The 26,473-nt window shown below is 42.3% G+C and overlaps 1 protein-coding gene across 1 annotated transcript in view; it reads right to left on the bottom strand.

The window, feature by feature from the left end:
* NEGR1 (neuronal growth regulator 1) overlaps nucleotides 1–26,473 on the bottom strand; it is a 727,046-nt gene that overhangs the window by 421,025 nt on the left and 279,548 nt on the right. The window contains exon 2 of the mRNA XM_084757074.1: nucleotides 23,796–24,028. Within this exon, the coding sequence (XP_084613200.1) occupies nucleotides 23,796–24,028 (233 nt within the window). The remainder of the gene's footprint in view (nucleotides 1–23,795; nucleotides 24,029–26,473) is intronic.

Raw genomic sequence — 26,473 nt, 5'->3', positions numbered from 1 at the left:
CCTCTCCAGAGTGCTGTGCACCTTAATGTAATGCAAGCTCCCCTGAAAGTGAAACCAAGTTACATACTTGGGTTATGGTGACGTCTGAACCTCATTCACTGACCCAAGTTTAGAAAATGTGTCTCAACTAAAAGATGCAATTTCAGAAAAGAAAATGAGGGAAGAGAACTGCCTAGAGTCAAAGGGAACAAGGCAGTGTCTTAAGAAATTCCATGGAATCTTCTGGAAGACTTGGGGAAGGTGAAGAAGACCAGGAAAAGCAGGAAAAGACCACACTGTAATCCTCGGGTCTTGTTAACTCTGCAAGCCACCAAAGTCATTCAACTGCAACAGGCCCCCTCTATGTTTAAATTTCTCCATTTGAAGCATGCAACTGCACAGTAAGTTATTACAATTTTCATTACAAATTTTATTACACATTATTAACCACCTGTAGAATCATATAAATGATTAGAACTCTCTAAATAAATTCATTTGTGTTTTTCTTGTTATCAGTCAAAATACAACCAAAATATTAGTTTCTTTGGCTGTGTTTTCTTTGTTTTCTCATACCAGGTAAATGAGATAAGTTTTGCCTTTTTTATTGTGTGTGTGTGTGTGTGTGTGTGTGTGTGTGTGTGTGTACATGTGTGTGGTGTATGCACATGTCCACATGTATGCATGTGAGGGTGGTGTCAGGAAACATGCATGCAACACCACTGATGTGAAGGTCATAGGAGCAGTGGGGCTTCCGGCACCTGGCTCTTTACGTGGGCTCTGGGGATTCAAACTCTGGTCCTAAAGTTTGCACATCAAATGTTCCACCTGCTGAGTCGTCCTGTAGCTCTTACTTATATATTTATTGCGTGCATTTTTTAAAAAGTGTATTAAATGTGAAATTTTTGGTGACAGGTTAATCGTTAAACAATTTAAGTTTAAAAAAAAACCACACACTTCTCAGTAGAGTAAGGGATTCAGGACTCTGACCTGGACACACACTGCAGCTCCCTCTAGACAGCTTGCTGGGCTCTCTATGCGCAGCGGCCTGCAGGGAAGAGGGGGCAGTCTGATCATAGGTCCCTTCACAGAGGTTCTACTGCAGGCTGAGTTCCTCATGCAAGCAGGATCCCATGTGATGGCTACTGGCATTGCAAAGAATTTTAGGGAACACTAAAAAGGAAAGGAAGGGTGAAGAGAACTGACCAGGGTTCTGAAAGTTCCATTCTCAGTCTCTTCACTCACACACACACCACACACCACACACACACACACACACACACACACACACACACACACACACCATTAAAATAGCATGATGCTCCTCATCTTCATCCACAGTGATAGCTCTTGTGATTGCCTAATCACCACAAAGCACTTCAGAACTTAGGAGATTTCTTCACTCTCCCTCCCTCCCTCCGTCCCTCTGTCCCTCCCTCCCTTCCTCCCTCCTTCCTTCCTTCCCTCCTTCCCCCTGTCTCTCTCTATCTCTGTCTCTGTCTCCCTTGATAGGACAAGATAATAGCTGTAGCTAGGACAGGTGGGTAATTCTAGAGCCAAAACTGACATCATATTCAAGAGCTCACATTTAAAAGAGTAACAGTTTTCAGCTTTAACTGGAAAGAAGTCTGTGTACATTTAAAAGTCCCTTGAGTATTTATTTTGTTCCACTTTGCACAAATCTTAACATGACTCATCCTGCTAGTTCTAAATGTAGTCTTCTTGACCAGATTTTGAAAATAAGCTAGACTTCACAAACATGATAAAGACTTAATCAATATGTTTATATCGAGGAGGCAACTGAAAGACTTATTAGCCTCAGAGAGATAGCAAATATTGTATCAGAAACATTAAACACATTTAAGAGGAGTCATTAGCTGCAGTTTTACATAGAAGTTGTAGCCCAGAGATTTGCTATGAGTCCATCTCAACCTCATTCATCATGGGATAAGGGATTAGCGAATTAAAAAAAAAAAAAAGGAGATAAAAAGTGAACTCAACAGATGGAAGAGGACAGCAGCATATTTTTTTAAAAGTTCTTTTCTCCCTCATTGATTTTATTCCATGTAATTCTGTGAACTCAGATGCAAAAAGCTGCCCAGCTGACACCCAGTGGGGGCTCCCACTCGATCTGTGAATGCTGCATAGGTCCCAGAGGCCAGACATCATGCTAAATTCTGGTGAGGCTCTTTATGGCATCAATCTTAATACTTTACAGACATACGCTTTGGAGTAGGAAAGCAAACAGCTGCTCTAGTGCTGAGGACAGTTAAAAGCTGGCAGATTTCAGAAAGATTTTTGGTACTAACAAGTTTTGCAACTCTAGGGTCAGTCAAATATTTACATCCTTATGCAGAGCCGGCAGTCCTACGGTCAACAAGATTATTGTCATTTTATAGAAAAGCAAATAAAACATGACTGATGGTGTTAATTCTCATTGTTTTCTGAAGATGGTTCTAGCCATGGTGGAATGGGACTTAAGTGCAGACATTTTAAATAGAAAACAAATTATAAAGTTTTGCCACCATACCTGCCATTTGGTTCACTCAAAAGTTACATCTAAAGTTGTGTTTGGTTTATCTAGCAAAGTTATAGGCATCTGAAGCAGGCCAAGAGAACTTATAAGAGGACTTTTTGGAGCACGTTTTTGTCTGATTTAGAAAACGAACACACAACTTGAAACTTCATTCTGGTGAGAGAAGTTCATTCACTGATGTTCTGAAGAGAAGAACCCAGACTGTGGTGATAGGCAGCGTGAGTTCTCCACCGCATCGGATGGAAGGTCACTGAACTGAATGCTGACTGCTGGGCCTTGTCATCCTTAGTTGACAGAGACAAGGCCTAAGCGGCCATTTTTACTATGATGATGATGAACACATAACTGTATGTACAAGAGTGATGTGAGCTACGCAGGAGGCAGAGGACAGAACACCAGGGCCAGGTCCTCTCTGGGACTTCCTACTTCTCTGTTGGGGTAGGACGCCCAGACTCTCATTTATTTTTACCTGAAAAGTGGAAAGAGCATCCTTACCCTGCCCTGAGGAAGTTGGTAAAACAGTGAAAATGAATTTCGCTGAAGGTATGAACGAATCTGACAAACAGAATTTGAACTCCATGAGACTAAGGGTTGTTTAGGGACCATCAGCCCCAGAAGAAGTTGAAGCAAGTAAATTAAAAATTAATTTATCAGAATGATGTGAATGTCAAGAAACAAGACTGATTTTAGTATGAATAAAAAACCATCCTTAGGGAATTCTAAGTGTGTTTTGTTTTTTATAAGACTTGTGTTTATTTTTATTTTATGTGTTTTGTGTTTTGCCTCTACCTATATGTGGGTATGTGTGTATGTATGTATGTATATATGTATGCATGGATGTATGTATGTATGTATGGATGGGTGAATGCATGCACAATGTCCATAAAGGTCAGAAAAGGGTAACAGACCCCCTAAAAATGGAGTTACAAATGTTTTAAGACACTATGTGGGTGCTGGATATTGAACTGCATAAGCATCTCTCCAGGCCCAGTATATAACCTTTATATCATACTTGTTCATTTGTCACTCCGAGGAATATACTTTAAGAAAGTATGTATTAATGAACATACTGTGAGTCTAGATTGATGGGTAGATGATATAGAAAGATAGATGACAGATAGATGATAAATAGGTAATAGATATGTAGATAGTAAGTTCAGATAGAACATAAACAGATAGATTGTAGATATATCATAGATACATAATATATGATAGAGATATGATAAACAGATGATAAATGGAAGATAAACAGGTAGATACATGATATTTAAATGACAGATAAATAGGGACAGGTCAGTGATAGACTGCTACATAGTTAGGAGATAAGTGATCAGCAGCAAAGTATGCCTTGTGTACCTCTCCCCAGTATCAAGTTACTCTTAGATTGAACACCTTTATATAATTTATAATAATTCTCATTTTTCTTTTAAAAATCATGTTCTTAAACCTTTGGTTAGAACATATTTAACTGTTGGGTGTTTTATCATTCTCTTGTGCAGTGGCTTGAATGGAAGTGGCCCCCGTACATCTTCCACATTTGAATGCTTGGTCCCACCCAAGTTGGTGGCTGTTTGGGAAGGATTGGGAAGGATTAGCAAGGGTGGCCTTGCTGGAAGTTGCATGTCACTGGGGATGTCACTGGGGCTTTGAGGTTCCAAAAGTGCCATTGCTGTGTGGTCTCTCTGCTTCCTATATGTGGATGAGATGTGAGGGACGTTGAGTTCTCAGCCACTGCTCCATTGCCATGCCCGCCTGCCTGCTGCCATGTTTCCTGAGCGATGGTGGTTGAGTGCCTGTGGCACCACAGACCTAAGTAAGCCCTTCCTGGTGTAAGGTGCACTCGTCACGGTGCTGCATTGTAGCCATATAAAGTTCGCATTTTGTGGCTTTGAACAGTGCACATTAGATCCTAGACTCACGCATTCCAACTTCATGAAGTGTGAAGGCAATCCTATCCTTTCCTGCCTTTTCTGCTGTGGCTTACCACAGAAAACAAAAGAGGGGCATCCTGCGCACTGTCACCTCTGAGCTTACAACACGCCCATGTTGCTCTCGCATTAACGGAAGGAAGACCCAATACCCAGTGGCTTCTTCGGCTGATTAGAATTTCTCTTCTATTATCTCATCCTGACTTAAATTTCAATTGTGTCTTCCTAACTGTTCAGCACTTCCTAATCTTCTAAGACAAATGAAAGGATAACGCACACACAGGGTGACAACGAAGAAGAGCTGGCATCCCTAAGGCCCATTGTTCTTGAGTCATTAATGCATGGCCGCTAAGTCTAGTAACACAAAGTATTTCCTTTGAAGAAACAGAAGGCAGATGGAGCCTTCATGTGCACCCCTTGGCATCTGCAAGACAGCATCTTCCCTACTTGTCCCGAGGGTCTCTAATCCCTCAGTGCCAAGTGCTTCTTTGTGGAAAGTTAGTCACAATACCAACATCCTCTACCATTAGCATAAGAATGGCTAAATTTCAAACAATCACATTCTAATTTCAACAATATAAGAAGATTGTGAGATATTTATGGCTCTTGAGACTAGTGCTTATGGTTAACCTGCCACATGATTCTGCGATGCCAAACCTGAACAAAAATTAACTCTTTCCATGCCAAGCGAACCACACCACTTTCTGTGTCCCAGGAACGACAGTGCAAGAGCACTCACTCACAAGAACAGAAATAGATGGTTTTCCTTCAGTTCCATCCTGCGTCCACTCTCACTATAGAAAGATTCCAGCAATCAAAACTGAGCTGATGTGTTCCTAATTTAGCTGAATAAATGTTCCCTTTTCATTTCACTCTCCCATCAGCAGGAGTAAAAGAAACACAAAACTGTTGGCTGTCAGAGCATGTCTGTGGGTGGTCTTTCAGAAGATGCAAGAATTGATGACATCAGTCACGAGAACACCTCGAAATCCAAACTGGTGTGGCAAACATGATGAAAAGCTCATGGAAATTGAGTCTATAGACCTGTACGTTTTTATATTTAACTGTGTGTACTTAAAGCACACTCTGCTGTGGTTGCACGCCACCTCGCTATGACCTCTCGAGAGCACGTGACACCTACACTCTGCTGTGGTTGCACGCCACCTCGCTATGACCTCTCGAGAGCACGTGACACCTACACTCTGCTGTGGTTGTACGCCGCCTCGCCTATGACCTCTCGGGAGCACGTGACACCTACACTCTGCTGTGGTTGTACGCCGCCTCGCCTATGACCTCTCGGGAGCACGTGACACCTACACTCTGCTGTGGTTGTACGCCGCCTCGCCTATGACCTCTCGGGAGCACGTGACCCCTACACGGATATCGTTCTGGTCATCCCTCAGGTGCCCTCTCGATGCCACTGCTCTCATGCTCAGACAACAGGTCCTACATCTTCCCAGCAAAAGTATGTAGGCATCCACTTGCCCATAGCTCAGTGAAGCCCACAGCAATGTGTTAATCACACACAGACCAAACAATTAAATCATATCGCATTTTGGAAGCAACACTATTGAATAGTAAGCCTCACTTCAGGTTGCTTTTTAGGAAAAAAAAATACTGCTGTGTAAGTTAAAAGAGAAGCACATCCCACACACAAAGCCATAAAGGCTGTGTGAGCTGGGAGCTCAGAAGCCTTATGCCATGTTAACTCAAGCCAAATCTTTAAAAAGTAGGACAGTATCTCCTCAGGAGACTGGAAGGGACACTCACAGGAGCGCAGGGCAGACTGTGCTCCAGGCGACAGGGGAGACCTGAGAAGTCTGCTGCCTTCGATAGTTGTTGCAAGGCACCTCAAGGCCTCCTCTGTAGCTAAATAAATACCTTTGAGCACAGTTTTTTCATTTGTCCAGACAGGTTTTGAAAGAAACTGTGCCCAGTAATCTTAAGTAGGTCAAAAGCTTCAAGGGTGGATTTATGCCACTTTGAACGAAGACATGAGTTTCTGTTACAACACTGTAAGACTGCTGTCTCTTTCTTTAAAACTGAAGTGGGTTTCTTACTTGGTGTTGGTGCTCTGACATCTCACTCTTGGTCACTCAAACCCCAGTCCACTCACCCTTGCAGGGCCCAGCTCACTGCACTCCATTCTACTGTGAGCTCAGAACAGACTGCACGACAGATGAAGTCCAAAGGTCAAGTTGATCGATTAAAATTCACAGCACTGGCGTCTCCATTACTCCAGGCTGACTGACTGCCACCCAACCAAATCTAGAAGAATTTTTTTACATGCAGCACATTTCAGCAAAAAAGTCAGTAACATTGTACAATTTCAGAAAATTACTAGGTATAACTAAGATGTAAATGTTCATTTCCTTATAAAGTTGGATGCTTATTTATGTACTTATTACCTATTTATTCATTTACTCCGTGTGTGCAGTCATGAGCATGCCATAGCAGGACACATGTGTGAAAGAAAGGTCACAGTCAAGTCTTCCCTTCTGCCCCGTGGGTCTTGGATAGAGCTGGGCTCATCAGGTGTGGGAGTGAGCATGCCCCGTTACCTGTTGACCCAACATTCAAAGTCTCATGGTCTCGTCACAAAAATCACACATCTCTGCCCCAAACCCATGTCTCCATTTCCATAGTCTGTGAACTAGGTCTCCCTCCACTGTGCTACTCGCTTATCCACCTGGGACCCTTTCCTCTGGAATTCCCACCACACGCTTACTCCACCCAAATCAAACACCATCGGCCCAGTGCTTGTGTTTTGGGCTCAAGTGAAAAAAAAAAAAAGCACAAGAAATCACCTTTAACCCAAAGCCCACTCTTTATCAGGGAACTGAGGTAGGCAGCGACCTCACCTGTCCAACTGGCTTTATATCTACACCGGATACTGCAACTCCTAGATAAGTTGTTCTTAGATGCTATCCAGTTCTCTCTGGGATGGTTTTGTTTTCTTTCTTCTAAGCATAAAATCTTTCCACTCAACTTACTGCCAGAAGCTTTGGAAACATCATCATCATCGTCATCATCGTCATCATCGTCGTCATCATCATCATCATCATCATCAAAAACAACAACTATAGACACTTATGAAGAAGGAAACTATCAAAAAAACACTGAATTCTACTTATACTCTGATTATACTTTTTGGATTAAAAAAAACAACTCTTAATTTCAAGTTAAAATTCCTTATTTGGACCAACATGTAGCTTTTTCTTGTTGTAAAACCTTTTCTGGTTATCAACAGTAAGTGACACCAGCAATCAAGGGAGCTTCTGTTTGAGTTTGAGGAAGTTGTTTACAATCTCGGGTCTCTCTTGTCAACCTTTTCAGAGCCCTTCGACCTGCACCAGCATCTTGATGTCCTGGGAGCTACCTGTGTGTCTGAGCACTCCTTCAGCAGTGACTCCTGTACATATATCACTAACGCTGCTGCCCCCCACTTCTGACGAACCTGCCCTCTCCCCACTTGCCTCAAGCCCCCCTCCCTTTTGATAGTATGGCATCACACTCCGATGGTTCCTTAGTACCTTTGGAGCCTGAAGTCACTGTCCATTCGGCTTTGCATTATTTATTATCTCCAAGGGTGACTTCCAAGAAGAGCCAGACTTCCTGCTTCATAATTAAATTTCTCTACCAGCGCTTTTTCCCACCACAAACATTGTATATGACTATTTTATTTCATTTCCGATGCTGTGATAAAGTACCTGGCTGGAAGTAACTTAGGAAAAACGGGGATTTATTCCTATTACAAATCAAGGTTACAATCTATCCTAATGGTGGGGGCAGGGGTCGCAGCGGCGACCATCTTAAAGCCTTCAGTCACATCAAAAACTAGAGAAATGGATGTGCACAGAGCTAGTACCCTGTAACGCAGCCCTTCAGGCTGCATCTTCTCACACAGGGAAAGGCAGTCAAGGCAGCCCCAGCAGGTAAGGCCTCAGGCCAGCTACCATGACCCAGACTCTCCTTCTTTGGAACCCTCTCACAGGAAATCCAGGGTTGTGTAAAACGGACAAACTAACCGCCAGGAAGACCCTTTAGTGTTCTACTGCCTGTTTCTGTCCTGCAGTCACACAGCCTGGTTCCATCACACAGACACTCACTCCTCTGTCTCCCACTCTAGAAACCAGACCTGATTTTGAGCTCCTTGAAAAGAAATACTTGTCTTTATGCTGTCTTAACACATGTACTGATGCCCTGCGCGGGAATATGTCCAGAGAGCGTGCTTTTAATGACACAGCTCCTGCCCAGAGTCACTCAGTTTCTCTGCCACAGAAAAGTCCTGATTGTTCTCCACGGCTTTACCCACAAGGCACAGGTGCAGCTATAAAGGTCTTGGGCCAGGATACCGCTGGTCAGGTCAGCCCCTAGTTCCCAGGGCAACAGACTCGCAATCACACCGAGTGGCATCATCGGGATTTGCCCTAAACTTGCAGTCAGGATAAATAATGGGAGAGCTTTTTTTTTTTCCCATTCTTGCCATGTTGTATTTGTAGCTCAAACATTCATTAAAGATGTGACTGAAATGCTAATGATAATTACACCCAAAAAGGTAATGAAGAGACACCCAAGGCTCTCATAAATGCCAACATTTAATAATTATGCATTCTTTTAGCTTTTCTCCCACATTTATCTTAATTCCTGATAATTAGTTTAGTAAATCTGAATTCTCAACATATGTGTGCTTAATTTTAAGATTTTTTTTTGGTTTGTTTATTAGACCCAGGAACAATATATACTTTGCATGGATGTGAAGAGGTAATTATCTACATAGAACAGATGCCTATATAGAGGATTTAGTAATATGACTGTTGAGCACAGGGACAGGAAGGAGACACCTAAAAGATCATTATCAACCAGGAGTCATTCAGCCAAGCAAAAACAAGATAAGTGTTAGTCAAAAGGGAGCTGTTCCTCAAGTGAGGAAAACATACAAAGACAACGTGGAAGAGGAAGGCAGCCTGGGCTCACTGACAGGAGCAGCTGCCACTCCTATCAGCAGGCAACCTTCCAGAGCCCCAGGGTAGGTCTGCCCTGTGCCCCATCCTTAGCTCCAGTATGAGCTGCACCCAGGGCAGGATGGGCTGCCCAATCAGAGCTGGAGCTCAGGCTCAGCACAGCTGTGCAGAAGCCCTGCCCATGGCAAGGAGGCAAGAACAGGCCTCAGAGCTGACTGCCTCATCCTGCCTGTCCATTCATGACAGTGTCTTCCCCTCTGAGGAAGACTTCCACTAGCTAGAACACATTGTAAGCAAGGGTCCACTGCTGGGAAAGACACACAGAAAAGAGCAGAAGGTGAGCCTGAGAGTAGACGTAGGTCAGGGCACGACAGCTTTAATTTTAGAATAGTAATTTGAGTTCAAATGTACAAAATTATTTCCAGTTACTCTAGTTTCCAACCTTCGCATTAATGTACATTTATTACATCCCTCTTCACATAGACTTCCCAGGAGAAGGGAGAGTAATTAATTTACCAATATTTTAATTTAACTTTATTATCTATACTTGTAAATGGAAATCCCTAGCAATCAATGGGCGCAATATCAATCGCATCTTAATTCACAGAGCGAAAGGACTTGCCAGCGTGAGGCTTGCTCTTTGGGGTAAGGAAGCTCATGAACACGCTCTGTGAGGGGGAAGCTGCTAGAAATGTCTTAGTGTTCAGCTACTCCTGACACGTCCACAGCAAACCCGAGCGTGGCATTGTTTCCCACCTCACAGGGACAGGTGTGCACAGAAAGGAGAGGTTCCTGCACCTCACCTCACCAAGCTGTGAGCAACTTTTTGAGGCGTCCAATGAAGAGATGTGGCATGGATGCCTAGTAAACTAAAGGCACCCTGGGTACTTGGCTAAAGTTCGTGTTTTAGTTATCTGTGAGACAGAGTACCCAGCAAGTGCTTCCGTGGACAGTGCTCTTATTTCGGCTTACAGCTCCAGGGGTGTACTGTCCACTGGGGGGGGGGGGGGGGAAGAAGGGCCAGACAGGTATAGCAGTGAGAGGCTTTCTTGGGAAGGAGCAGGAAGTAAAGTAATCACAGAATAAACTGGAAATGGGGCCTGGGGATAAAAGTCAAGCCCCCTCTTCCAGTGAGGCTCCTGGTCCTAACATTCTACAAGGTTCTCAATATAGCACCAGCAGCTTGGCAACAAGTGCCTGGCACCTGAGAGTGAGGGGACCCAGGCTTAAACCATAGAGGTGGGCTGTGGTCCTGTGGAAGGCCCTAAGCAGTGGAAATGCTGCCAGCAGTGCACAGGTGGCACATGGCTCAGAAGTCTGTCCCTTTGTCTTCAGCATCCCATCCCCAGGTTTTGAAGCAGTCCACCATCCATTTGCTCAAAGGAAACCTGCAATAAAGAGTAGAACTGAGAGAATTCTTAATTGTTTGTCTCTTGCCCCTTTCAAATGTAAATCTCTTCTTGTGTTTGGTTCTAGGGCCCTTGGCTGTAACCTTTCAAACTAACTCCGTTTTATGTAAAGATTTTTTTTTCTCTCCTCAAAACAGCATTGCTAGGACATTTTGTCAAATGCTGGTATCTCGCTTATTTTTTTTTTAACTTCAACATGCAATCACCAGTCTGTACTTCTGAATAGCTGGGGATTAACAGGGGACAAGGATGCAGGACCTGGAGGGAAATAAGCAAGCCAAGTTATAAATGCAAGGCTAATCCCTTGAATTTAAATTTTTTCTTGTTATGTCAGCATTCCTGGTACTAATGCCTTAAAGATAGAATCACTACATTAAGTCAGTTTAAGCAATGGGCTGGCATAATGTCAGCTTGGGAGAAAAAAAATGTACCTGCACCCAACCAACAAACATGCGTGGATTTTAGTGTTCCCAGGTTATGTTCTGTATGTCGGCCATTAAAAAGGCTCAGAACCCTGGTTTACACCTAGCAGTTCAAAGGACAGGGTAGGGCATTCTTGAGCTGTGTGCTGATGCAAGGTCTGAAATGCTGACAATTCTGAGACAGGAGGCACAGTTCTTGGGCTTTTCGTAATGGTCCATGACCACAGAGTGGCTGAGAGAGCCGGCATCTGGGTTCCAACACAGTCCACCTTCCCACTGCTCCACCTACATCACTAACAGTGGGGGGCTAAGAGAGGAAATGAACGGAGTTGACAGACCCTGAGACAGAGGTCACCCTAACTCTGCAGAGTAAACTCTGCCAGGTGACATTTGTGCACATCTTCCTTTTGAAACTGCAAATGACAAATTCTTATTTATCGTAAACCACAAAGAAAAGCTATATAATTAGCAGGTTGAAATTTTCTCCTCTCAAATATTTTATCTTGGCCTCCCAAATAAAGGTTATAGGAGGTCTGGCGTTTAAGATTTAACTAAGGAAATACCAAGATTCTAATTGCCTCCAGTAATAACTTAATTATACACATGACTTGAGAAAGAAAGAAAAATAATATTTCAGGGATGAAATCATGTTACAATGGATCCTAATAGAAGGTAATTTATTCCACTGACTTTGGCTTTATTTGCAGAGTTTCTTGAAATAAGAACAGGTAATGTTTGGTAATGTTTTATTTATGCAGAAATTTTCATAGCAGCAGTGCACTTTGCTTTGGGATTTGACAAGTATAACATGGTTATTTTCCATTTTTTAGGAAAAAATTAAGATATTATAAGATGAGTGACAAAAATAACCATTGTAGAATGGAAATGCAAAATGCGATCAGTGTTACCACAGACAGAAACACACACTCACGCATGCACAGACAGAAACACACACTCACGCATGCACACACATACACACACATGTGCACACACATAAGCACGCACACATATGTGCGCACACACAGACACACATACACACACACACACACACACGGACACACATACACACATGCACATATACATAAGGAAGCACACGTAAGTGTGCACACACAGACACATACTCACACAGCCACACAAACACACACAGCCACACACACACACACACACACACACACACACACACACACACACACAAAGTAATGCTCTTAAGCTTTAAGCTTTAGATGCTTTCCAAGGCAGGAGTCTCAGGAATTGTAACAAATAATCCACTTGACATTAAAGGGCTTTTTACAGCAGGAAAATCTTTCTTACATGATTAATTACTTTAAAGTCATGTTGAAATTTTTATTTGAAATTTATGTTATTTTATCTCTATTGGTGTTTCCTGTGTGTTTATCTGTGCACCTTGTTCATCATATTGTGCCCACGGAGGGCGAAGGAGGCATGAAAGCCCCAGGAACTTGAGTTAAAGACAGTTGTGAGGCACCATGGGGGTGCTAGAAACTGAACCTGCATCCTCTATAAGAGCAGCAAGTGTGCTTAACTCCTGAGTCTTCCTTCAAGCCTGATCAATTACAATATTTTCATGTTTTATTCTTAAATGTGGTGTCACAAACAACAGCAACGTTTTCCCTGATCTCTAAATGAAAGCGTCAGAATGCTCCTCCTCTGCACAGCGGCCAGATACCTTCGCTTCAGTCTATGTCCTGTGATCAGCCCAAGCCACACGCTCTGCGGACCCCTGGGCCTCTGCCTCCGTCTAGCCCACCATCACTATCTGGCTGGTAACAGTGATGCCTCCCTTACTGGACAGCTCCTCGCTGGCAAAGGAATTCTTCCTATATACTTTGCACTTTCTCCTTTTCCTTGTATAAAACAAACCGTAGATGGGAACTGAATTGTCTGTTGTCTATCCATACCATTTGGATGGCTTTATTCCAATATCTCTTATCAAATGATCACGAACACTTCTAAAACAGTTTCCTGTACTTTTTTAGAGACAGCTTTTCACTTGAGGAGCTTTTAGACTGTTCTGGGTACAGAGGTACGCAAAGTAGGCATATAATCAAAGATTACCAACAATAATTCATAAAGAAATTCATTTGAAAATAATTACTGGTATTACTATAATTTTATCAGTTTTAGTGATTAAAACTGTATATGCTAATGAAGTGGATGTGCTTGCTTAATTTTGCATGAGGAATTAAATTTCACCTGAGTACTTTATACTCCAGGACACAGAGTGTCTTCAACTCCTGTCAGAGTTGACTGATATTTTAATTCTGACGAAATGGCAATGTGTAGCTGTAACATCTCACGAGTTTCTGGAGATTCTCCCCAAATCGCGTGCTCACATCCATGCAGTAAGTGTTTGCTTCATCAAGTAGGCAGGACTAACAGCATTTTTTAAGTGAAGTATTCCAATGTAATCCAACCTAGATATACGCTAATTTAATACTTATCCTCTGAAACACTGGGGCTGGAACTCTCATGCTCAGTGGTGCTGGTCTGAGCTGCACGTAGGCAGCTCATAGGGTGCACGTGGCTCACAGCAGAGGCTATGGCGAACATAGGTGAGCAATTCCCCAAACACAGGGGACTCGCCATGGGATTTGTTCTAGAATTAATTTTTGTTCACTGCACACTCAGAAACAACTTGAAGTTTGCTAAGTTCCCTTGCCTTGCACATTCACTTACACGACTCCAGATGGGATGAAATAACCAGCTCAGAAAGCTAGGCTCACAAAAAAATAGCACCAGCCCATGCATCCCCTTTCTGTATAGTGTTCCGGTAAGTTATTGGTTTTTAGTAAAGCTGTTTTAACATCAGGGCTTTTATTAGTATTTAAATTTTCACAGGCTAATTTGTGAGTGTAAAAATATGATCATTGTATTTACAGAGGAAAGGAATTTGTAAAAGAAAAATATCAGCTATTGATACAAATCTTTTCTTTCAATTTTGTTCTTTTATCTCAGTTACAGAAAACTAATCCCTAATAATCCTACTTTCAAAATCATGAAAGAAACTATGTAGAAGAGAAAAAAATTTATGTTGTAGATGAAACCAATGTTTAAATAAGGATTTTTACTAACAATAGTTTCATTAATGTTTTTGTGGGCTATCCTAGTTAAGTCAACAACCAATGGTAGGTGCATTTGAATAGATGGAGGATAAAGTTTCTTAGAAGCTGGTCTGGGCTTACCTATGCTCACAGGATGAGTTGTGTGATGGAAAAGCTATAAATGCCAACCAGTGACACATCACTGCCTGAAAACGCTTGCTGTCCGTAAGTGCGGGTGATGGGCTCACATTTAACTGAGAGGCGCTTTAGAGGATGCTTCTGTGGAACTTGAGTTCACAGACGTACTAAAAAGGCATGTTACCCCAAGATTTATAAGTTAGGCATCATTGCTCTTAGCTGCGTTGGTATCAGACATGACTGCAACAATGCAGCCCCAAGTATATCAAGGTGCTAGATAGTTCATAGGCGTCAAGGTATCTGAAGTGGGTGGTCGCATTTAACATCATTATTTTATTGTTTTAAGTAGAGTGAGAAGATGGAATGATGAGTACAGAATAGGCAGAGGGCATGCACAGACCACCGCCTACAGTTACTGATACAAAAAAATTAATATACCAATACCAAGGTGCTAAGGCAGATGTGTCCCCATGGTAACGTGTAACTAATCCACTAAGTCACATTTGTCACATGTCTAAGAACCCATCATGTAAACTACTTGATCTTTTTGGCATGCCACGAAGACACATTGATTAAAGCTAAAAGGTTTGTGGGTAAGGAAACAGCATTTGACAAAGTTAGGATATAATTGATTTTTTTTAAAAAAAAACTACGTTGTTCTTTATGTATCTTTTCAAGCAAAACCTGCGTATGTAGTAATGTAGTAACTCTGGTGTGCACAGTCAAGCTTTCAATATTCACAATAGGTCGTTAATATTAAGTTAAGAAGGACTTGTTTTTAAACAACATGGGTTTATATCTATGTTCACACATAGTAATGCTTCTCTAATGTTCAATGGTAGCTATAATTTTAAGACACCTGCACTTGGTACATAAAGGAGTCACTGAGATAAATGAGCTGATGGAAGATCACCCAGGGAACATTAGGTTCTCAGATTTATTTCTAGATTAAGACAATAACCAAAATGTATCTATATGCTATTACAATAGCATCATATTGAATTTATTTTTTTTTAATTGTCGCTTTCCTGCAATGAACAACCCAAGGGATGAAGATGCGCATCCTGTATCACTTACCGCTGAGATGGTCCTGACTTCTCAAGGGTTCTGAAAGGTGTCTGAGACACTGCTTGCTCTCTGAGTGATAGGATCAGAGCACTGAGGAAGTGTTTAACCTTATGGACCGTGAAATGAATAACTGATCTTGTTTTCCTCCCTGTATTGACTGCTAAAAAATCTCAGGGCTAAATATTTTACGAAGCCCTGAAAAAAATACATAAATCACACAGATATTTTATGATGTGGGCTCATCTCTGACTACGTCTCACTCTCTATGTTGGCTCCTATTTCTTCTGTTTGTTTTAGAAGAATGAATACTTCTTTATAAGCCACTTAAAATCCCTTCCATAATAAAAGTGTTAATAATACATGGCGTTTGAGTTTTCTGTCTTTCCACTTTACAAAGGCACTTCTAAAACATTGCCTCACCCAAGCAAGTGCTTCAGCATTGTAGTTTAGATCCTTGTGTAGAAACTTCGAAAGGAGAGAGAGAGTCTATGATATCCAATAGAGAAGATTTTTGTACCTGATCCTTGTGACAAAAAGGAGGACACAGAGAGAACTGCAGAGTCCAGGAAATATAGCTGCTGTGTGCACTGGACAGCAGCCAGCTGCTTCAGAAAGCTCTGAGCTGATGCTGCCAGGATACTTATCTCACAGTGTGCTGCAAGAAAAAATGTATGGTACCCACTGCCCTAAGCCAGGCATTGGCTACAGCAATCCTGAGCCTTCTAAGCAGTCCCAGATGACTCTGAATTGCAAGCTGCCCTCAAATGTGCTCACCACTGTGTATTGTCTGCTGCCTCTATTCCAGGAAAGCAGAGAAGCCCGTTACAAGTACTTTATGTCATTGTGACATAGAGTTAAGTGTTTCCAAGAAGGCACCTCGAGTAAATCTCCCTGAAAGGATAAGTGATTGTTAGTCTTATGGGGTAGTTTGGTTGGATTGACAAACACTAGGTGACCAGTGACACACATATCGGGTACAATTGTGAGGATACTTTTAGAGATGATTAGATCAGTAGCGCTCTGATATAATGGATAGTTCAATTAATTGATGATTTATAGCATTATGGCATTCTTAGGAGATGGCGAGATATAGGAGGTGTGCCTACCTGATGGATATGAGTCGCTGGCTGTGTTCTGATGGAATACATTATACCTGGACCCCTTTCCTCTGTTTCTTGAATTCCATGATGGGAAATGCTTTGTTCTACCAAAGCACCTCCACAGTGACAGACCGATCAACTTCTGAAATGGAAACAATCCCACCAAGCTTCTCTTTGGTCACAGAGATGAGTAACCAGTGTGGAAAACTGGTTCCAAGATGTGGATCATTGTAGTTTTTCAAAATCTGTATAGACTGTTCTGTAAGAGGGATTTGGAAGAGTTTGGAGAAATGGGATAAATAAATCCTAGAATTCTGTAAGTAGAGATAATGGGCAAGACCCTACTGTGGGCAGTGAAGGCCTTTGCTGATGTGAATAGAGAGAAAGCCCAGGGGTTAAGGGGCTCACTGCACCTGCAGATGGGCAGAGCATGGTTCCCAGCACACACGCAGCAGCTCACGCCCACCTGTAACTGCAGTTTGAGGGGATCTAGTGCTTCTGACTTCTGTGTCACTCTCACTCAAACCATTTACAAACGTCAGAAAGCCAGTTTGTTCTGACTGTATTTCAGACAACTTTGGGAATTAGACAAAAGTCTGTATTACAATTTGGAATAGAATTTTTTCTAATTTTTCCATGTCCTAAGATTTTTTGATGAGAGTAAATTTAACTATAGAGCTGAAGAAAATGTCAATTTGACTATAATTCAGGATCTGGTATAGTCACTTCTCTCTTCTTTCAGCTATGTTTATGGTGATAATTGAGTTTAGAAATCACACACAAAACACACAAAATGGAGGAGAAGCAGTGTGCTCAGAAAATGGGTAGCAGGAAAGTTGGAATCTGTGGACAAAGAGGTGTTGGCTGACAAAGGGGTCAGTTCCACCAAGAAGAATCTGTGTCCTTTTCTTGGGAGTACAAAAAAGATGACTCAGGACTTCCTGGAGCCCATCTATTACAGGATGCAGGGAGCAAATATGTCAGTTCATCCACCTCAAGACCCATTCCCGGGCATATACTCCACCACACAACAAGGACCTTTCAACTATGTTCATAGCAGCTTTATTCATAATAGCCAGAATCTGGAAACAATCTACATGTCCCTCAACTGAAGAATGGATAAAGATATTGTGGTACATTTACACAATGGAATACTACTCAGCTATTAAAAAACAAGTAAATCTTAAAATTTGCAAGCAAATGGATGGAACTAGAAATGATTATCTTGAATGAGGTAACCCAGACCCAGAAAGGCACACATGGTATTTGCTCACTTACAAGTGGATGTTAGTCCAACATAGATGTCTTCTGAGAGACTCCACCAAGCAGGGGATAGGGACAGATGCTGGGATTCACTGCTGGACTCTGGGTGGAGCACCAAGAGTGGTAAGGAAGAATGGGGGGATAGAAGGACCCAGAGGCTCAAGATCCCCACAAGGAGACCATCAAGGCCAGCGGATCTAGGCCCAGGGGGCCTGCACAAACTAGTGTACCAACCAAGGACAGTACATGCAGTAAACCTAGACGCCCCCTGTTCAGATCTATCCAATGGACAGCTCACTCCACAGTTGTGGGGGAACAGGGGTTGCCTCTGACATGAACTCTGGTGCCCCTGATTTGATCACTTCCCTTTGGTGGGGAGGCCTGGCAAGCAAGCTATCCAGATGAGATCTGATAAGCTGTGGTCATATGGTGGTGGTGGTGGTGGTTCTCTTCTATCAGAGGTCTAGGGAGGGGGAATTGGGCAGAATACGGAGGGAGGGGGGAATGGAAAGACACAAGTGAGGGGATAACAATAAGGATGCAATACATTATAATGAATTTTTAAAAAAGAATGCAGATTGTCTGAAGTGCCTTCCTGAAAAGGGGCTGGCTGTCAGTGGGTTTCCTATGTTCAACACTCAGGTACTCAGAAACTGGAGTAGCCATATTACAAGTGGAACTAGGATGATGTTCGCATTGGCAATAGGTCTGACATTAACTCCATGAGGTTGACTTTGCATATGTGAAACATGCCAGAGCTGTGGGGGTCACGGAGGCTTTCACACAGATTTAAAGCCAAGACCTAGAAGCCTAGTCTATGTCTGACAGGGCCTCTGTCCTCTTAGACAGCCTTTAATATAGCATAGTTTCCAGTGTATAAGATGACTTTTTAACACCCTCCCCAAAAAGTCCATGTCAAAGTTGGGGGTCATCTTATATGCCAGGTACTTACCTACATCTTGCTCCCCCTTGCTTCATATGTCTAGTGTACATTGTGGGGGTGTCTTGGCCAATTCCCTGCTGTGTGTGGGGAGTATGGAGCAGGAAGGAGCAAGATGCACACATCTTCCTGTGCCTTGAGGAGGAGGATGTGAGCATGGACTGGCTCTCCACCAGGACCTGCCCATTCAATTCTGAAGGCTGCTTATCTTTAGGTTGAGTATGGAACATGCTTTAAAGGGGGCAGCATAGACTGACTGGCTGTCTGCCAGCATTTAATAAAGCACCGAGCTGTCTGTGCCCTGCCTACAAATAGACACAAGTCAGAGTCTGCTGCACAGGGTGTGCATTGGAAGAGGGGTAGTCTTATACAGTGAGTATATTCCAAACTCTATTTTCACTGGAAGAGTTGGGGGTTGTCTTATACTACCAGTCATCTTATATGCCAGAAAATAGCAGGTGCGCATATAACAGCAAGATGAAGCACAGATGGCCATGGTGACCTCAGGAAGTTAGAGACATCAGAAATAGAAAGCCTTCTAAAGATGACCACATGAAGCAAGTGCACAGCCAGAAGAAACAACATGTAGTCTCCAGACTCAATGACTCAGAGTAAGAGGTGTCTGTGACCACTGGGGCTCCTATTATCACACCAGATGCTAGACACAGAATCAAAAGACCTAGTGTTTCCTCTACTGAGTACAAACCCTGCTTTGTACTTATCCTGCTGTGCTGTTCTCCTGCCCTTTGTATCTGCAATACCTACTCTGTGACAAACATTCAATTGCATTTTCTTTTACAGTGATTCACGACTAATAATTTTCCTTAAGTATCATAGAAGGCTTGGACTCTGTCTTAATTAAGGTTATTATTGCTATGATGAAACACCACACCAAAAGCAAGGAGGTGAGAAACAGGTTTATTTTGCTTATAGTCCTACACTGCAATTCATCACTGGCTGAAGTCAGGGCAGGATCTCAAGGAAGGAAGTAACTTGGAGGCAGAAGCTGATGCAAAGCCATGGCAGAATGTTACTTACTACCTTGCTCATCGAGGTTTGCTCAGCCTGCTTTCTTATAGCACCCAGGACCACCAGCCCATTGGTGTATCTACCACAATGATTAAGAAAATGTCTCCAGCCTTGCCTGCTTACAGCCCAATGTTATGAAGCATTTTTTTTCCAATTTCAGTTTATTTCTCTCAAGTATAGCTTTTGCTGTTGAAACTAAGCACACAGACTCTAACTTTTGAAGAATTAAGACGTGATTTAATTGTTAAGAAAGACGTTGGGTACCTTACAGTTGCCCTGCATGGTCTTAGCCTCACAGGTAGATGTGAGCCAGGGGTGGGGTGGGATGCTATGATTTGAAAGTGATGTGTTTGAGTCACAGGTTGACAGAATAGACTTACGATACTTTATCTTATTGTCTCTTGATTAGATTGAACATGCCTAGCATGGTCAGCACACACCGATGCGCACACGAGGCTGCTTCCCGAGAGGAAGAGCTCAGAAGGCACTGGCCTAATGAAAGATCAGTTGCTTGATAATGAAGATTGCACTACCGCACTTTGTGAACATGGGAAGTGGGATCTGGTTGGAGGAAGCAGGTCTCCCAGTATGTCCTGAGGGAGTAGATCTTTCCTTGCCCAGTACCCTGTTCAGTGCCTCTGCTTTCTGACTGCTATGATGCATGAAGTCCTTCTCACTGGGATGGGATAATGCCTCTGAAAGCTTGACACAATACAGGTCATCCTTTCAGATGTGTTGTCACAGGCAGAAAAGTAAATACGTACACTGCCCACGTCGGATAATAAAACTCCACAAACACTCACGTAGAGTGAAATTCTATGAGCGTCACCTTGCACCACACACAATCTTTGTGTAGCAGGGATGAAGGCAGTTGCCTAGGCAACTGCTGAGTTCGTTCCTTTGCACAAACAAAGAAGTGAAATGCCATGAAAAGGAAGAGACAAGAGCAAAAAGAAAGGAGAAGTGAAGCCGTATTCCTCTAGGATAGGAGAAGTCTAAGGCTACAGGTCCCTTAAACAGGCTGTGCTGGCTTGGGAGGTTTGCAGGGTTCCTGTGTCCTCCCATTTTCCTTATTGGTCCTATTTATGTACCCGCCCTGCATGGGAAGAAGCCACCATCTTAGGGAGCCTGCTTTCATTTTCCTTGTTTACCTACGTCTTTCCACCACCCCCTCATTTAGGTATTTTGGGATATGCAAAGTAAAAAACATATTTCCAAATGAGCATCATTTAGATTTCCCGTTATCTAACACTAACCTTGAGACCTCTCACCTGAAGCCAGAATTTCATCTCTGAATATTTTTATTCTTAGTTAGCATTGTACCACACAATTAGAAAAATCCACACTATTAGCAATTTCAGTTTATCAACACTATATTGTAAATAAACAAGGAAGAATTAATTTTCTTATTGAGCACATTTGCTAATTTTTGCATTAATATCAAGTATGACATATCACATTCTTTGAATTTCATGAGTTTAGCTCAAGCAGCTTGAGTTTTGGTTTTTGTTTTTTGTTTTTTTCAAGCCAGAAACTACTCGTAAGATAATTATCTACTCTGTTGGGGCAAATTCAGGGTTAGAATACACGTATGCTGATTTGTCATTGTTCTGTCTTGTTCAGCTGTTAATTAATAATTTAAAGGCATCAGCAGTACCAACAATTCCTCCACATGCAGTTCCTATGTTCATTAGAACCTCTCTTTGTTAACCTACTTCCTAAAATAATTAATGTTTTAAAACCTAGATTGCCCCAACTACAAGATTCCACAATGAAGATGAACTTTGCTGGCCTGTGTGTGACGGAGGCATTCTGGCCTCAGTCTCTTTATCTTGGGGCATGGAGGATAGGCAAATCATTTGGCACACAGCACATCCTTCAAAATTTACCAGATAAGCTCAAGAGTGTATGCATATCCATTAATTTATACTCATTGAGAAGAAATGTAACTTAAGTAAGATTAACATTTTACGGCATTTATTTAGTTCTTGAGTTGACTGACAAGCCTATTAATGTATTCCATGAGCTTTATTAATGTAATTGGAAAATGTCCCACATGCCAATCAACTTATAATAAGTAATTATGCTCATAAATACTGTAAAATTATTAGCTTTTAATTTGATCTCATGACATACCTTCAAACAGTTGCATGGATTTCCTATTTCTAAAGTAAGAAACTTTACTGACAAGAACCCAGCCAGCACATTCTTAACTGCTCAGAAGCTCATGATCAACAAATGACCTTCATAAGCCAGCACCATCCAAACAGGCACTGGAAAACAACCTCTGCTGCGAGGTTGAAAATAACCACCAAGAGAGTTAAGCAGGAGTGAGGAAAGGGCAGTACCCCACTGTCCAGTTTACACACACACATGTGTTATACAAGACAGAAAATGAAGTCAGGATGCATTTCATATGAGGACCTACAGGTTGCAAAGGACGAGCCAATGTCACTTCATGAGTGGCTCAGTACACTGTCATCCAAACACTTCCTCTCAGAGTCAACAGAACTTGTCATACTCCCCATCCGCCCTGGAATTTAGCTAACAAGGCAAAGAAGAGGCAAGAAAGAACAGACCAGAGATGAGATGTGTCTGCTTTACAATTTCTTGTCCACACTGAAGCCAGAGCAGACCCTGCCTTCTCAGGTTCCTTGGACAAATTCCACAAAAAGATGGACTTGGGTTGTAGACATAGGTCAGCCAGGAAGGCAGTTGCTAGAATATTGACAATCCAGTCTCACAAAAACAGGTAGGGTCTTGTGTAAACCTGGCTTCAAGGACCACCTACCATTGCAACAGTCTATAATCTACGATGTTGTTTTCATCGTGAACTGTCTTCTTAAAGCCAACTGTGTAATTAAGAAGTTTACCTTCATTGTGTCTGAAATATCTAATAGTAATTATTGTTTTGCGTTCAGATTCTTATGGTATATGAGGGAATAGGACTCGGTTAGGAAGGTTATAGATGAAAACGGTTGTAGAGTTAACCCAAAAACCAAATTCAAATCCAGCCTTTGCCTACAGAGAAAGAAATATGAAGCTAACAACACTGAGTCTTCAAACAACTTTATCAGGCACCAAGCCATGGGCGGGCCATGACGTCATTCATTGTGTTTCTAATTTTACCTGTGATTATCGCAGCACAGTTTTGAGAATCGGAGGGCAAAATATTTTCATGCGGACAACACATATGAGTTTATAGAACAAGTACATTACAGAAGGTGCAAAGATGTGCATTTTTTTTTGCATCCTCCACAGACTATGGTTCTGTGTGTTCAGATGAGCACTTGCATTGGCGGAATGTAGCCTCTTAGGGTTAAACATGAAAGTAGAACAGATATCAGTTGAATAGCATCAGTCTCTGCTGAAGTTCAATCAGACATGAGGCACTGCGAGTATCTTTCGAATTACTCTCTATTTATATTTAACTTGAGTTATTCTAAAAGCTTATACTTTGCGTTGTCATTCAAATGCAAGTGGAGAGGCACTCTGTAGGAAGGTTGGAAGAGGCAGCCTTTACAGTCACCACCCACTCACAATTCACAAGGCTTTTACTTTCCAGCATATCAGCTCTGGGTTTTTAAGTATTTATTTTAATGTATCTATTATAGATTCTCCAAGATTTATTTCAGAGATGACTCAAGGGAATATATGAAATATATCTTATGCAAAAAAAAAATCATAATGTGGTGCTAATGGCCATTGCTTGTCCTTTAAGTGGGGATTCCTGGACTCAAATACTCATTACCTGTTAATGGAACCTAGAAGATAATTCAAAGGATAATGACAACATATTCTTGAATACTGGTAGCCGCTTCTAAGTCATCTCAATACCAATGTTAAATATTTCACACACAAAGTTTCACACGGTAACCCGTCTGGAAAATAGGTCTTTTGGTATCTCAAGATCTCGTTTCAAGCTCTTTCCTCCCCAGCAGTTCACCAGGAAACACTCACCTTGCACGGTGAGATGAACCTGCATCGTCCTCGGTGTGTGTTGGGTCTGCACAGAACATGTGTACGGGCCATCATCTGTCACGTCAACGTTCTGTATCTGGAGGCTGTAGTCTCTTTTATTCAATGTGGAAATGGAAACGCGAGGATCCACTGACCACTTGTCACCTCCAGCAAATATGATGCTTGACCTGTTGAGCCAGGCACCCTTCGATGCTCCATCCTCCAAGTAACACCTAGACGGTGAGGGAGGGAGGGAGGGAAAGAAGAGAACTTGTTAATCAAAATAATAATAAATGACGGTATCTTTGTTCCGTGTGTCCTTTCTGCACAGTAAACAGCGGCACAACACTGAATGTAACGTCACATATTCAGGCAACATGGTGCTACTGATGGGCTGCATCTTTGATGCTTTGTGCATCATTACACAGTGAAATTCTTCATGTTTCTCAAGTTTGCCCATATGCCTGAACTTCAGTCCAGAGGCAAACCCTCCCCCATTCTACCAACTTATCTAATGATTACTAAATATAAATAATGTGTATAGAACACTTTTCTACATGAAATCACATTTCTTTGACATTATATACAGTAGAAGAGGTCTGAGTGAGACAGCTTGGACATGGTCTAGTTCTGGATAAAATGCACCAGCCACAGCAAGTGTAAGAGCACCATGCAGCTGATGATTCTAAGAAAATCTGCCAAGTGACTTTCAGTGTACAAGACATAAGCTACTTTCACCAAATGGCTGCTACCATCAGTGTAAAGCTGACACTAATCTTTCTTATGAGACATTCATGTAATGGTCAAGGTTATAATGTCCCTATTTATGGCCGGGATGCACACAGTGCTGGCTCCCTAGAAGTTGCCCTGTAGTGACAAAGGTAGGCAAGCAAACAAGCAGTCTACTGTGAGCGTACAGAGGAGAGGACGCATCGATGAAAGGAAAGCAGACACAGGTGCATGAGAAACCTAGGGGGTCTCTCCAGGCTAGATGTGGCAAGACTCTTTTGGGAAGATGAGCTATCTAAGATGGACAGATGCAGGTGGAAGTCATGGTTCCATAAGCACTACTCTGTGTATCTTAAGGTGAGAGATCCAGATACACAGAAGTGCAAATAAGCAAGACGCATGGTGCAGGAGAGATGAACAGCCAGACAGTGGAGACCGACGAGATGACGACAGTGTATCTTAAGGTGAAACCTGAGACCAGGTATTCCAAACCAGATTCTAGAACAAGATTCAGAAACAGTCCTCCGCTTAACAGAAGGAGGCAGGATGACCCAGGAGCAGAAGGCCCAGGTCGCACACCTGTGATTTTGCTGAGGCCTGAAGCTCAGCATTTCATTTTGGGGGAAAAAAAAGTCCTGTTGCAAATTAAAGACTAGTTTTGTTAAAGGAGTACAAACCATGGCTTGCAGAGGGGAAACACATACATCTGAACAGCCTGACAGCATTTCCACAGAACACCTTGGGGGATTGAACACAGAGTCTGAGAATTGCTACAAAATTGCAAGTTGAAGGCAACTGGCAGCCACTACCACGTTTATGAAACTAATCAGGGAGTGAACAAGGAACAAGGTTCCAGAAAAATCTAATTTGCAGTCAGCTTCCCTATATACAGAATCCAAAGTAGTAGGGGTTATAAAGGTCATTTTTAATTGAAAAGCTTTTCCTTATGTATTCAATGAGGAAAATAAAACCTCCTTAATGCTATAGTTAAACAATTGCAGTGTGTTATTAATTCTTAATAACACACAAAAAAGAAGACAGAGGGGACATATTTCTCATTAAACAGGATCATATCCATGCTGGTGTCAGGTTAAATTCTCTACATTTGTTATGTGGGCCCATGAAATGCTGCTTGTGTGACCTCTACAGTTCTGGCATTTACACAGTAGGGTGCTTATCACAGCCCCGGAGGCTATGGCTTGCTACACCCTTCATCTCTAGAAAATAAATCGAGATGTGTAGGTTAAAGAACTTCCTCAAGACCCTCCACTGGTGGGTGGAAGGATTGCGTTTGCAATCAAGCCTTTTTTTTTTAATCCAGATTTTATACCCTTTCCACAGCAATGCAGATCAAAGACTTTTAAAATGGGTTTCAGAAATGGGAAGATGATTAGAATGTTGCAGATGTTACTGCGAGTAATTTTTTATTTACTGAACGTGACCGATTGCTTAACCTGTCTTTTCTAAAGGAAGCAGAACATTAATTACGGATGGGGATTTTGCCATGAAAGTCTGATTTGGTGGCTCTGCCGGGCATTTCCCTTTCTCTAGAGACAAGAGGACTGTCCAGCGTGGCTGGCACTTCCAGCTCTGGACTTTGCCCATTTTTCTGGTGCATCAGAGGCCACCACAGAAGGACAGGGTGGCCTTTGCCAAGGAGGACAGGGAACTCAGGGTTCTCTCGTGTGTCCATTGCTAGAAGAGCAACAGTCCAGAGCTGTCATTGGCTCCAGCCCAGTGATTCTTCAGGAAACATGGCGAGAACCAGATAAAAACAGGGTCTTTTGTCAGTCGCTTGCATTTCTACACTTTTCTTCTATACGGAATTTTACAAATCGAGGAGAATGAGGCTTAGCTCTGTCAAGGGGCTTTTTCTAAACTCACAGGATGGGAGTGACGACTGCCTGGAGGTGAAGGCAACGCCTGCATGGACTGCGCTAAACAGGCCA

This window comes from Acomys minous (assembly GCF_964271855.1).
Source record: "Acomys minous genome assembly, chromosome: 14".
Classification (NCBI taxonomy): domain Eukaryota; kingdom Metazoa; phylum Chordata; class Mammalia; order Rodentia; family Muridae; genus Acomys; species Acomys minous.
The sequence above is the reverse complement of the archived record's forward strand: the minus strand, read 5'-3'. Positions and strand labels throughout refer to the sequence as shown.